The 15032-nt window shown below is 42.9% G+C and overlaps 1 protein-coding gene across 1 annotated transcript in view; it reads right to left on the bottom strand.

Annotated features, from left to right (window-relative positions):
* The window catches only part of POLR1A (RNA polymerase I subunit A), a 79009-nt gene that overhangs the window by 30337 nt on the left and 33640 nt on the right, over positions 1 to 15032 (bottom strand). Inside the window, exons 13-14 of the mRNA XM_005662406.4 lie at positions 14667 to 14921; positions 9798 to 9989 (exon numbers count right to left, since the gene is read on the bottom strand). Coding sequence (XP_005662463.3) covers positions 9798 to 9989; positions 14667 to 14921 — 447 coding nt within the window. The remainder of the gene's footprint in view (positions 1 to 9797; positions 9990 to 14666; positions 14922 to 15032) is intronic.

Below are 15032 nucleotides of genomic sequence, written 5' to 3'. Positions count from 1 at the left end.
CGCCAGAGAAGAAAGGATGCAAAGATGAAGAACCCAGAGTTTTCCCTCTGAAGAGCTTCACAGAGCAGGCCCGAGGCATCCAAATGAGAATTGGGCTTGGCCTGCAGCGAAGCCGCGGGGACAAGGGAGTGTTCCAGTGTCTGTGGACTGTGGGCAATGCTGTCCAGGCCTTAGCACTGCTCCTTTGTAGGATACAGAGAAGATGCATTCGTTCACTCAGCAGTTATTGAGCTCTATCGAGTGCTTACCATGAGCCGGGTAGGTGCTGGGGGAGAAGTGACCACAACAGGCTCTGCCCTCAGCGGAGCCTCCATCTTGAGGAGAGCCAAACTGTGGAGGAAAATAAATCGGGGAAGGAAGACCCAGAGTAGAGCAGGGGGAGAGAGTCTTTGGTATTTTAAATAAGACAGGCAGGGAAAGCCTCGCCAAAAGAGGACAGAGCCCCACAGAGATTACAGCACATGGTTCCCATTGTGGCTCAGCAGGTTAAGAACCCAACCAGTAACCATGATGACACAGGTTTGATCCCTGGCTTCACTCAGTGGGTTAAGGATCTGGAGTTGCTGTGGCTGTGGCGTAGGCCAGAACCTGCAGCTCCAATGTGACCCCTAGCCTGGGAACTTCGATATGCCGCGGGTGCAGCCCTAAAAAGACAAAAAGAAAGGGGAAAAACAGGAGCGCATGGTTCAGGCAGAGGCTTTCAGTTTAGGGTAAGAAGGAAAGTTATGATCACAGGAGTGACACACTGATTTAAGTTTTAACAGGATCACTTGCTCCAGATACATTCCTAGTCTGGACAGTGAGACTAAATAAATGCTGCAAAGAGAGTTCCCTGGTGACCCAGAAAAGATCTGGCATTGTCACTGCTGTGGCTCGGGTCACTGCTGTGGTGCAAGGAGTGCCACACGCGAGGCCAAAAATACATATATAACACATACATACATACCACAGAGAATAAGCCTCCCGACAATGACAAGAAGGACTGGTACTTTAGAAGTAGTTATTAAAACCAGCCGAGCAGGGAGCACCATGGGACAGAGTCTCCGTATGGAGCACAGCACAGGGCACCCTGGTGATGTGACCACCTGGCCGCCCCATGGCTCCCGCACAGTTCTAATATATATATTAGAACTATGCTAATATATATTGTTTTACAGAGCTAATATATATTGTTTATAGAGCTAATATATATTGTTTTCCTTTTTACGGCTGCACCCATGGTATACCGAAGTTTCCACACTAGGGGTCAAATTGGAGTTGCAGCTGCTGGCCTACACCACAGCAACTCAGTATCTGAGCCACGTCAGTGACCTACACCACGCCAAGACCAGGGATCGAACTTGCATCCTCACAGACATTATGCCGGGTTCTTAACCTGCTGGGCCACAGCAGGAACTTCGGAAATCAATTTTGTTGACTGGGATTAATTATGGCTTCTGAAAGGCTAGGGATTCCTTCCCTTGCCCAGCTGGGCCCATCAATATGGCTGCCCATTCCACACGCAGCTGCTAACGGGAGGCCATAGGAGGCCCCCAGAGAGAGGCAACTGCTCTCTAACAAGCAACTGCTCCACAGAAAACCCTTTCAGGGGTGGGGGTGGGGGGAGAGATAACCATGTGTCAGCTCCAGAGAGGCCAAGAGCACGCATTCCCAAAGACACAGCAGGCTGGGGCAGGCAGCCTGGTCTAACAGGCTACCAGGGCTGAGGAGGGCTGGGAGCCATCAGCTGGCTTCAACAGCTCTTTGTGTGGCTGTTGAAGGCCCCCCAAAGCAGCGTCTCTATGGGATCAGGGCAGTTATGAGAGCAGCTGCCTTTTCATGAATGTGCACCAGAAGCTGGGGGAAAACTGACAACAGCATCTCTTTGTTATCTCAACAGAAAACGACCGCCCTCGTCCTTCACAAGGTCGGCACTGCCAGGAGAGGGGGGTGACTTTCCTGGGATGCTGACCACCAGTGGCCTTCAACCACAGTGCCACAATGCACAGCGCAGACCACCAGCTGGGCATGGTCAGGAATGGAAACCCTGAGAGAAAGGTAACAAAAACATACATATCCAACCAACTAAGGATGGAGGATGTGACCTGTCACCTCGTCTGTAAAATCAAGGGAGCAGAAAAAGCATCTGACAATCTCAACACACTTTCATGATAAAAATACCGAACAGCCCATTAATAGAAGGGAACATCATCAAGCTAATAACGGGGAAGTGTTGATGGAAAACCTACAGCTACCATCAAAGGCGACGCTTTCTGCCTAAGGTCAGAAACAAGAAAAGAGCGTGTGCTCTTGTCACTTCCATTCAACAACATTCTAGGGACTCCAGCTGGGGCATCAGGCCTGGAAAGAATAAACGGCTTCCAGATTGGACAGTAAGAAGGAAAATGACCTCTAACTGCAGCTGACACAACCTCATGCAGAGAGAACCTCAAGGAATCCACAAAAAATTATTAGAGCTAGAAAATGACTTCAGTGAGGCAGAAGGACATGAGATCAACATTCAAAATTCAACTGTGCTTCCATACAATGAACGATCTGAAAATGAAAGGAGGAAAACTCCATGTACAATAGCATCACAAAGAATAAAATACTCAGGGAGCGTTCCTGTCATGGCTCAGCAGAAGCAAATCTGACTAGGAACCATGAAGTCGTGGGTTCAATCCCTGGCTTCACTTGGTGGGTTAAGGATCTGGCGTTGCCATGGGCTGTGGTGTAGGTCACAGACACAGATCGGATCTGATGTTGCTGTGGCTGTGGTGTAGGCCGGCGGCTACAGCTCTGATTAGACCCCTAGCCTGGGAACCTCCATGCTGCAAGTGTGGCCCTGAAAAGGCCCCCCCCCCAAAAAAAAGAATAAAATACTCAGGAATAAATTTAAACAAAGAAAGGTAAAACTTGTAAGCGAGCAAACAGTAACATACTATTTATTGAAAGAAATTAAAGAAGATCTAAGTAAATGGAAGGACATCATGAACTGGAAGATGATACTGTTAAGATGGCAATAACCCCCCCCCCATCAATCCACAGATTCCATCTCTATTAAAATTCCAACTGCCAGTTTTGCATAAATGACAAGCTGGCCCTAAAATTCATCTGGGAATAATGCAAGGGACCCCAAATAGCCAAAACAGTCTTGAAAAAGAACAAAGCTGGAGTCCTCCAAATGCAGAGGACTCACATTTCCAGACTTTAAAACTTTCTACAAAGCTACAGTAATTAGGATATGATATTGGCATAAAGATAGACATACCGATCAGTGGCAGAGAAATGAGAGTCGAAACTGAATCCATACATTTGTGGTTTAATTGATTTTTAACAAGGGTGCTAAGAACATTCAATGGGAAAAGAATAGTCTTGTCAACAAATGGTACTGGGATAACTGTATATCCACTGGCAAAAGAATGAAGCTGGACCCCTACCTCATACCATGTGGAAAAATTAACTCAAAATGGATTGAAGATCTAACTGGAGGGCTAAAACCATATAACTCTTGGATGGAAACACAGCCGTAAATCTCTGTGACCCTGGTTTAGGGAACAGCCTCTTAGATATGATGCCAAAAGCACATACAACAAAAGAAAAAAAAAAATCAATAAATAGAATTTTATCAAAATTAAAAACATTTGTGTGTCAAAGAACGCTATCAAGAAAGTGAAAAAAGCCAACCCATACAATGGGAGAAAACATCTGCGTATCATATATGTGTCATGGATCTAATAGACAGAACATATAAAGAAGTGTTAGAACTAAACAGAAGAAAGACAAACAACACAATAAATAAGCAAAGGGCTTGAACAGACATATCTCTAAAGAAGATATGACAAATGACCAAAAGCACATGAAATGATGCTCAATATTATTAATCATAAGGGAAATGCAAATGCAAACTACTGTGAACCCCACTTCACACTAACATGGTCATTTAAAAAAATGAAAGAAAAATAAGTGTTGGTGTGAATGTGGAGAAACTGGAACCCTCATACATTGCTGGTGGTAATGTAAAATTGTACAGCTGCTTTTGGAAGTCTGGCAGTTCTTCAAAAAAAGTTAAACACAGAATTACCACATGACCCAGCAATTTCGCTTTTAGCTACGTATTCAAGAGAAGTGAAAGTACACTTCCTATAAAAACTAGTGCACGCATTCTCACTGCAGCCTTATTTGTAACAGCCAAAAAGCAGAAACAAGCCAAATTATCCATTTATCAGCTGGCAAATAAATAAACAAAATGTGGTAGAGCCAAACAATGGAATATTATTCAGCCATGAAAAGGAATGAGGTATTGTTCATGCTATCACATGGCTGAATCTTGAAACATGTTAAGTAAAAGAAACAGGCCACAAAAGGGTTCCTACTGGGAGTTCCCGTTGCGGCGCAGTGGTTAACGAATCCGACCAGGAACCATGAGGTTGTGGGTTCGATCCCTGGCCTTGCTCACTGGGCTAAGGATCTGGCATTATGGTGTGGGTCACAGATGCGGCTCGGATCCTGTGTTGCTGTGGCTCTGGGGTAGGCCAGTGGCTGCAGCTTCGATTGGACCCCTAGCCTGGGAACCTCCATATGCCACGGGAGTGGCTCAAGAAAATGCAAAAAGAAAAAAAAAAAAATGGTTCCTACTGTATGATACCATTTCTATGAAATGTCCAAAACAGACACATCAATGAGAACACATTGTGATTGCCAGGGGGTGGGGAGGGAGGAATTAGGGCTGACTGCTAATAGATACAGGGTTTTTTTGGGGGGGTTATGGAAATGTTCTGAAATTAAACAGTACTGGTGGTTTTACAACACAGAGAATACACTAAAAAAATCACTGGATCAGACACTGACTAAAAATGGTAAATTTTATGTTAAATATAAATTATACCTCAATTTAAAAAAAAAAAAAAAGGGATACCAGACAGGGTGATTTGAGGTCTCTTCTTTCTGCACTAATATTCTAGAAGTGTATAATTTACTTCCTAGGCATAAAGTATGCTAGGGAGAAAAGATCATCTGCAATATTCTCATACTGTGAAGGATGGCAAAACCTCTAAGAATGAAAATTCATTACTTATTATTACTTAAATTATTTATATGAGGCTTGTATTAAACTTTTTAAAATGTTCTAAAAATTGAATGGGTTTCTTTTTATAAACTGTTTTGAAATGTGTATATCCTTTAACCCAGCAATCACGATTCTAAGAATCTGTTAAAAATATATACCAGTGCAAGTACACTAGAACAGATATAAGTTGCGTGTCCACCACAGCACACTACTCAGGATAGTAAAAACCAGGTAACAGCCTAAATGCCTGCCAATAGAGAGATAGCTAAATCAACTACAGTATGTCCCTATTATTGGGTAGAACAGAATGGGCTAAGAAGAACAAAGTCAGTCTATACAAAGGGACACAGAATAAATGCCACAATACATCATTAAGTGACCTAAATATATCACAGAGCAATTACAGGAAAGGTTCTGTCAACCTAGCACATGAAAACAGTTAAACTTCCTGCCATATATGGAGTATGTCAGGGTGGTTCAAATTAAAAATACAAATTGAAAAAGCCTGTGAAATTGGATTGTTATGATCATTATATAAGTACAGATGTGATAAATTCATTTGAGTAATAAAAAAAAAGAAAAATTAAAAAAAATAAAAAAGCCTGAAAGAGTAGAACTCCCTTTGGAGGACCTGATGGCTCATTTAAAGCCATTCTACAGACCCACTAAAGCTGGGATCTATGTGCCTGAGGATGAAGAAAACGTATGCCTCAGGCACCAGAATATCAACGGTTGGTTTTAAATCCAAGCTCAAAAACTGAATGTCAAATTTAATCAATGGTTCACAGTTCTCCTGAGCAGGGATAACACAATTCCATCTTTATTTATTTTCTACAAGAGTATGCATGTACATGAAGAGTGGGACTAGAGGGAGAGGAAATTTTTCCTTTTTCCTTTCATATCACTCTCTTTTTCGTTTAGTGAAAAACTTAGACATCACTTCTATAATGAATAAAGTATTTAAAGGGCAAAGATCTAATAAATGAAATCAGGAAGGTTGCTGAATACAAGACCAATATACAAAAATTAATTGTATTTCTATATACCAACCATAAACAATTAGGAAATTTGATAAATATCATCATCTGTAATAGCAGTCCCTAGGAATGAAATCTAATGAAAGATGGACCAAGACTTTTATGTCACTAAAGGGATACTGTATTCATAATTTGGAAGATTCAATACTGGAAACATGTCCTTTCTCCCTGAAGGGATCTACAGATGCAATTTAATCTCAATAAAATTCCTTGCAGATATGTTTTTGCAGAGATTTAGGAGACGACTTTCAAATTATATGGAAATTCACATGGCCAAGAATGTTAAGGCAAAAGAGCAAAGCTGGAGACTTTTACTATCAAAAATAAAAATTTAGGAGTAAACCTGACCAAGGAGGTGAAAGACTTATATGCTGAGAACTCTAAAACATCAATCAAGGAAATTAAAGAGGATTCAAAGAAATGGAAAGATATTCCATGCTCCTGGGTTGGAAGAATTAATATTGTTAAAATGGCCATACTACCCAAAGCAATCTACAGATTTAATGCAATCCCTATCAAATTACTCAGGACATTTTACACAGAACTAGAACAAACAATCCAAAAATTTATATGCAACTATAAGAAACCCAGAATTGACAAAGCAATCCTAAGAAGAAAAAAAAAAAAAAAAAAAAACAAAACAAGCAGGAGGCATAACTTTCCCAGACTTCAGACAATATTACAAAGCTACAGCAATCAAGATGGTGGGATACTGGTACACAGACATACAGACCAATGGAACAGTACAGAGAACCCAGAAATAAACCCAGAAACCCATGGTCAAGTAATCTTTGACAAAGGCGGCAAGAATATAAAATGGGAAAAAGACAGTCTCTTCAGCAAGTGCTGCTGGGAAAACTGGACAGCTGCATGCAAATCATTGAAACTAGAACACACCCTCACACCATGCAAAAAAATAAACTCAAAATGGCTGAAAGACTTAAATATAAGACAAGACACCATAAAATTCCTAGAAGAGAACACAGGCAAAACATTTTCTGACATATATTGCACAAACGTTTTCTGAGGCCAGTCACCCAAGGCAATACAATTAAAAACAAAAATAAAAATTGGGACAAAATCAAACTTATAAGCTTTTGCACAGCAAAGGAAGCCATAAAAAAGAACCACAACAAAAAGACAACCTACAGAATGAGAGAAAATAGCTGCGAATGATGCAACCAAGTAAAGGGCTTAATCTCCAAAATATACCTAACAACTCTTACAACTCAACAGCAAAAAAAAAAAAAAACAAAAAAAAAAAAACAAAAAAACAAAACCATTGAAAAATGGGCAGAAGCCCTGAATAGACACTTATCCAAAGAAGACATATGGATGGCCAACAGGCACATGAAAAAAACACTCAACATCACTATTAGAGAAATGCAAATCAAAACTACAATGAGGTACCACCTCACACCAGTCAGAATGGCTATTATGAATAAGTCTACAAATAACAAATGCTGGAGACGGTGTGGAGAAAAGGGAATCCCCTCCTACACTGTTGGTGGAAATGTAAATTGGTACAACCACTATGGAAAACAGTATGGAGAAAACTAAATATAGAACTACCATATGACCTAGAAATCTCACTCCTGGGCATCTATCTGGACAAAACTTTCATTCAGAAAGATACATCTACCCCGATGTTCACTGCAGCACTATTCACAATAGCCAAGACATAGAAACAACCTAAATGTCCACTGACAGATGAATGGATTAAGATGTGGTACATATATACAATAGAATACCACTCAGCCATAAAAAGGAACAAAATAGTGCCATCTGCAGCCAACATGGATGCAACTAGACATTCTTGCACTAAGTGAAATCATTCAGAAAGAGAAAGACAAATACCATATGATATCACTTGTATGGGGAATAAAATATGGCACAAATGAGCTTATCTACAAAACAGAAACAAAGACTTGGACAGAGAGAACAGACTTGTGGTTGCCAAGGGGAAGGGGGAGGGAGTGGGATGGCCTGGGAGTTTGGGGTTAGTAGATGCAAACTATTGCATTTGAAATGGATAAGCAATGAGGTCCTGCCGTATAGCACAGGGAACTATATCTAATCACTTGTGAGAGAACATGATAGAAAATAATACGAAAAGAAGAATGTATATGCATATATAACTGGGTCGCTTTGCTGTAGAGAAATTGAAAGAACACTGTAAATCAACTATAATAAACATTAAAAAAACACAGAAAAAAGAAAAAAAAGATCAAAAAAACAAAACCCCCACAAAAGACCCACACATATACCAATCAGTTGATTTACGACACAAGAGAGACTAAAGAGCAATAGAAAGAGGACAATCTTTTCAACAAATGAGGTTGTATCAGCTGGATAGTCATATAGGAAAAAAAATGAATCCTGACATCAACAATACCCACAAAAATCAACTCCAGGCAGAGAGCAGATCTAAGTATGAAAGGTAAAACAATAAAGCAACTTAACAATAACGTAAATATCTTAATGACCTTGGCGCAAATAATTTTTATACAGGACTAGCCATAAAAGGCAAAGCCTGGTGAATTATTTTACATAAATTAAAAGAATTTCTGATCATTAGAAAACAGCATTAAGGGGGAAAAGGCTAGCCAACAAATAGATGGTATTCGTAACACTATAATCTGGCAATGGACTCAGCCCTACAATATGTTTCTAAAACTCTTACCTAAGGATAAGAAAATGGCATAGAATAGAAACAAGCCCAATACTTGAGCAGGCACTTCCCAAAAGATGAGATCCCAGGGACCCTAAGGATACGAAGAGGTGCTCAATCTCACTTGTCATTAAGGGAAGGCAAATTAAAACCACAATAAGATGCCACTACACACCCATTTCAAAGGCTGAAACGACACAGATGGGATAAAACAAAAACACCCAAGCACAATGAGACAATAATACAAAGCTCTGCTGAGAACACGGAGAGACCCAAACTTTCATGCCCTGCAGGTAGAGATGCAAGCTGCAACTGGAAAACTGTACTGAACAATTACAGTTGAAGATAGATTTAAGACTCGGCAATTTGATTTCTTGGTATTCGCCCCTTAAGATGCATACATATGTTCAACAAAAGACACACACAAGGATGTTCATAGTAGCCCTATTTGGTTTTGTTTTGTTTTCTGCTTTTTAGGGCTTCACCTGTGGCATATGGAAGTTTCCAGGCTAGGGGTCGAACAGGAGCTACAGCTGCAGACGAATACCACAGCCACAGCCATGACAGATCTGAGCTGCATCTATGACCTGTACTGTGGCTTGCAGCAACACCAGATGCTTAACCCACTGAGCGAGGCCAGGGATCAAACCCGCAATGTCTCGGACACTATGTCAGGTTCTTAATCTGCTGGGCCACAACGGGAACTCCCAAGTAAGATACCACATTTGAAGTGCTCCCAACAAATATAACTACTGCTACCACCCAGCACCACTGCCAATTACTACCATTATCTGGATTTCGAGGACATCAAGTTAAAGAGAGAAGTGAGGGACAGAAACTATGCAGCCCATGCTTAGTAGACAACCCCTTGAAACCATCCACATCCAAAAACCCTATCAAAGAGAACGTCAGACTACTGTTTGATTAGCCATTTCTCTCCTTTTGGCCTGGGCTCTCCCAGGAACGGAACCTTTTCACTGAGTGAAACGGAACCTTTTAATTCCTTTTTTTTTATTGCCACCATTTGTTTTCTCCCCATTACCTGCTTTCCTGTCCACAGTGGAAAGGGCTTCAGGATGGCGGGAGGAAAGAGCTTCACGCGCCCTACTTTGTCTGTGAGTCCCCGGTACACCAGCTCCATATACTGCTCCCGAGTGAAAAAGCAGCCTCGGATGGTCATGTTTGCCCCTGAAACCATGTGATCTTGGATCAACCCTGCCAGTGGTTGGCCATCCTACAAACCAAAATAGAAAAGAGAGGAACAAAGAAAAAAAATCTAAGTCGCATTCTAATTCCTAATCACGATAGCGCCCCCCCGCCCATATCCCAGTTCTGTCCTGCCTCACAGCTGCACCAGGCGGGCGCTTGGGCCTCCTGTCTTGAGAGCAAAGTGCCTCCCAGAGCACATGACCAGGGCTTCCTGACCTGCTTCCACCTTTGCCTTCTGCCCACTGGTCTGTATCAAAGCTGCTTCAAACGCATCCAGGCCTGCTAGCCCTTTCTCCATAATCCCATCTGCTTCTAGTTACTCTGGCATATTTCTGGCATTTATGCATCAATTTGGTCTGGCTGCCGTTAGCTGTGTTCCTGTTTTTATATTTTGGTTTTATGCTGTGGTATTTTTCACACATTTCTGACCTGGTTCTTCTCTAAATCAGTCATCCATTCAACAAATATTTATTGAGAGCCCACTGCACGCCAAGGCACTGGGTGATATCTTCAATGCACTCCAGCAGGAAGAGCGAGGCAGTAAACAAATGACTGGATAAACACCTCATCATAAAGACGTTTAAGCACCATGGAGGAAAAGAAAAGGATGGGTCATCACAGAGATGTGGGGTGTGGACATGGGCAGGAATGGTCTCTCAAAGGGGCGGTACTGCAGCCAGGCCTGAGGGGTGACTCAGAGTTGGCCAGTGCAGGGAGGGAGGGCTCCAGGCAGAGGTTCCTCAAGAGGGTCCCGAGAGGGCTTTGATGTGCATGACCGAAGGAGGGAAGAATGCAAGAATACAGTCCTAGGACGCGCTCACGGCAGATGCCCCCAAACAAGGGCTTTTACAAAAACCCCCGTTTGCATGGGTACATTCACTTCATCTGCCACTTCACACAGCCTTTCTGATCTCTGGTCTCTGGCACCTAACCTGTAGGTCTGCATTCATGGCACCATAAGGCACACTAAAGTAAAAACAGCCTCGCTCACTGACAGTTGGTAAGAAGTTGTTTGTGCAAACTTTTCTATGTTTACAGGAACTTGAGAAAAATTTGTGCCTTGGATCTAAAGATTGCCATCCTTTGCTTATCAGTTAAATACTATCCAATATTACGGCTGTGTTCCCTAACTAAGGAACTCACAAATGCAGCCATGGAGAAGTGCCGGCAAGTTAATCACATGCACTAAGTCGAAGGCTGAAAGGAATGCCTGTCAAACAGCCCAAATACCATAGCAATGGGCTTTGTGTAAACGCAAAGATAATTATTACAGGTGAGCTGAATAAATGCTGCAGACGGAAGGCAAGTTTGGGTGGTGCATGCAGCCCTCTCTGAAGACTGAGTTATGAACATAAATTAAAAAAAAACAAAACAAAACTATACTCTGCATCTTGTTCCAAAGACAAGGTCTTATTTTTGCTTAGGGGAGAAATTCAAAACAGTATTAGGGATCTGACTTTATCCCACAGTCTTTGGGGACTGTGATACAGATTATATAGATTTTCCCTTTTGTTTTCCTCCCTTAAAGAACATAATTACAAGTTACGGGGTCTAGTCAGCGCCTTCTCCCTCCATCCAGATTTTTCCATGACTAGAAAATTACTTTAACAGCTAAATTGCTTTCAATGCAATAATCATGAATTTGAGGGAGGGATGCTGATTAAAGCAATTTACAAAGGGTCCACTTATAATTCTGAATTCCCCAAATCTGCTTGGGATCAGAAAGACCAGCTCTGAATCAAAAACCCAGATAATTGTCAGCTATCCTATTCCACTTAATATCACAGTAAAATGACATTATAATTGATGTTTTTGGTCAGGATGCTTATTTAGAGTATTCCGTGACTTGCATTTTCTAGCTGACTACGTCAAAGTCAGGATACTGTGTCTTGAGACTTGTTAAAAAAAAAACAAACTTGCACAAAGCTTTGGCCCTCAGTAAATACAACAAACAGAAGGAAAAAAAAAACAAACCCACAAAGCAATATGTAAATGAAAAGTGGAACTATTTTCTTGGAAAAGAAACAAATGAAGTTCCATTCACCTCTTACTTTAAGTAAGAAAACAACCCACAACTCTATTAAATCCATACAACCAGCAATAAAATTAACTTAAATTGGGTACTATGATTAGTCAAGGAAGAGAAGCTGGAACCAGAGAAGTGGACTAATGAACCAAGAGAAATGGAAACAAAGGGAAATAAAGATACACCAAGAAAAATTACCAGAAAACGCCATTTTCCTAGTTTAGGAAAACCAACTCTTGTCCTTTTCAGACTTTGCCACCAAAGTATATGTCTGAGGTAATTTTCACAACCATTAGCAAAAATAAGGATTTTACCTCTTGGTATTTACGCTGAGGACTATCAGACTTTATTGAGAATCAAAAGCTCCTTACCTCTGACAAAAGAAAATGAAAGTAAAGCAAACCCTCCTGTTAGCCCCCAAAAGTTGTTTTTTTGTTTTGTTTTGTTTTTGTTTTTTTAAAGAAACTAGTTTACTGACTTAAGCTTATATACCTGTGCTCTGCCTGTCACCTGACCTAAAACTTACAGGCAGGAGAGCATGCGATGAGGGGCATTTGGATTTAAATGGGCCAGCCCTTGGCAGGACATGGTGCAAACATCAAGTCCCCTTTGCTACCTATTTAATCGAAATTAAGTACAGGACATTCAAGTTCACTGGTCTGAGAACTTCAAAGTAGCCCAGCTCCAGGGGTCACTCTGCCAGCAAAAAACACACCAACTGATGCTAGTGTCCCTGGGGTGACATGTGACACTGTCTTTAGAGAGCCTGAAAGCACTTCAGCCCGGGGAGCCACTTACTGCCACCTGTCCTCACCCAGCCCCAGCCCTGCCTGTCAAGGGGGCTGAGAACACACAAGGCTGAGCACACAGACTTGGGGGTCACAGCTCTTGGGTTCCCATCCTGGCCTCAGCCCTGGCTGGCAAGTCACCTGTGTTTCCTCATCTAAAAATTGCACCATACTTCTAAGGCTCTTAGGAAGACTGAGTGAGAGGATGTTTACAAACTGCTCAGAGCAGTGCCTGAGGCACGGGATGCTCAGTGGATGGTGGCTTTTATTGCCATCACACCTACCAAAGACCAATTTTCAAATTAGTCAAATCACTTCCTTCTAATTATTTCTTCTAATTATAGTAAAAAAAATTGTTTTTTGGCTGTACCAGTGGTACACAGAAGTTCCCGGGCCAAGGATTGAACCCACACCACAGCAGTTACCTGAGCCACAGCAGTTGACAATGTTGGATCCTTAACCTAAGCCACCAGGGAATTCCTAATTATTAGTAAAATGAATACCAAAATTGATCAAATTATTCCTTATAATTTCTGGGGGAGATGAGTGGGCCCATAACCCCTCCTGCCTACTGTCAGCCCCTTCACTAATCAACCACCAGCTGAGGTTAGCAGAGATGGGAGAGAAAGCTGCAGTCAAATAATGGGATCCAGGGAGTTCCCACTGTGGCTCAGGGGAAGCGAACCCGACTAGGATCCATGAGGATGCAGGTTCAATTCCTGGCCTTGCTCAGTGGGTCAGAGATCTGGTGTTGCTGTGAGTCCAGCACAGCAGACTCGGCTCAGATCTGGCATTGCTATGGCTGTGGTGTAGGCCAGCAGCTGCAGCCCTGACTCGACCCCTAGCCTGGGAACTTCCAAATGTGTGGGTACAGCCCTAAAAAGCAAAATAAAATAAAATAAAAACAGGATCCAGTACAAAGCCAGAGTGGTGCATCTGGTAGGAAAGAGACTGGGATGCCAGGACTCTGGCCTGATGCCTGATCCCCGAGGTGGGACTGACAGGGGAAGAGATGTTCCCAGGAGGAGATGTTGTTAACAGATGCTGTGCATCTTGGGGCAGCCTCTGGTGTAGAGGTCTCCACCTCTTCTACGGAAGGGTAGCAGGGCTCGCACAGGGGAAAAAACAAAAGCCACAAGGATCTGGGTGCTGCTGGCCCTTCCTCCTTGGCTCTGTGCCCTTGGGCAAGTTGGCCCATTTCTCCATGAGTAAATGTGGATGTTGGCAGCACCTATGCCATGGACTGTGGGGAGCATCAAAGAGAGGCCTCCAAGGTGCCCTGTACAGAGCCTGGCACTGAGAAAGTGCTTGGCAAATGGCAGCCATAGTTCTTTACTGTTATTACTACCCAGTCTTGTATATGCTGCACTGCAACCCAAATGAATGAGGGGTAACTGAATCACTCTGCTGCAAACGAGGGAAGGGATTCCAGAGGAGATTCCTCATGGGCGGGAGGGGAATTTTATCTGCACTCTTGGAGGTAAGCTGTCTCTTAAGACTCCTGCGTGTCCAAACGCAAAACGATCAAGGTCATCTCTGGACCTTAGGGACCGTCACAGTTGGGATGCTAATGCTTGCCAGAGGCGCAATGTTATAGAATCCAAACAGTCTGGAAGACAAGACCTACGATGCAGCTACTAAACTCAGCTTTCTGAGAGGACTGCTACAACCTCTCTCTTGGCATCTTAAGATGGAGCAAGAGAGAAACCTTTCCTGCCCCTAAGCATACCAGAGGGCTGAAGACCCCACCTGGAAGAAGCCAAGACCCTCTGTTCCATGCGCCCCTGCTCTGGAGATACCCACTGACTCCGGAAGATGGTGAGGGCCTGGACCCAAATTACCAAGCTATGCTGGCGATGACGTGGAACCACCTCAAGGTCAGACCCACCTTGGGCACAAGGTACTGTTGGTCTGTGCAAGCCAGGACGTAGGCCTCGGCCCGGCCCAGTTCACTCTGGGGGAAGTGGGCGTTCATCTCGTCTCCATCAAAGTCAGCATTGTAGGCCTTGCAGTTGGCATAGTGGAGCCGCAGGACCTTTTCCTCGGGCAGGATGCGGGCACGATGCGCCTGGATGGAGGGCCGGTGCAGGGTGGGCTGTCGGTTCAGGAGGAGAATGTCTCCATTTTTCACATGCCGGCACACCTGGGGGCAGAGTGGAGAGTGGGAGGTGAGCAAGGCAACTTCAGCATCACTGCTACCTTGGCCCGGGGCTGAGTGTAGCTTCTGCCTATCTCATGTTCTATTCAACTAAAT

The sequence above is a fragment of the Sus scrofa genome, chromosome 3 (assembly GCF_054392235.1).
Source record: "Sus scrofa isolate SSC_HxYL_T2T_F1_AM1 chromosome 3, Sscrofa_HxYL_maternal_Yorkshire_Landrace_v2.0, whole genome shotgun sequence".
In the NCBI taxonomy this organism is placed as follows: domain Eukaryota; kingdom Metazoa; phylum Chordata; class Mammalia; order Artiodactyla; family Suidae; genus Sus; species Sus scrofa.
Note: the sequence above shows the minus strand (reverse complement) of the source record. Positions and strands in the feature narration are given on the sequence as shown.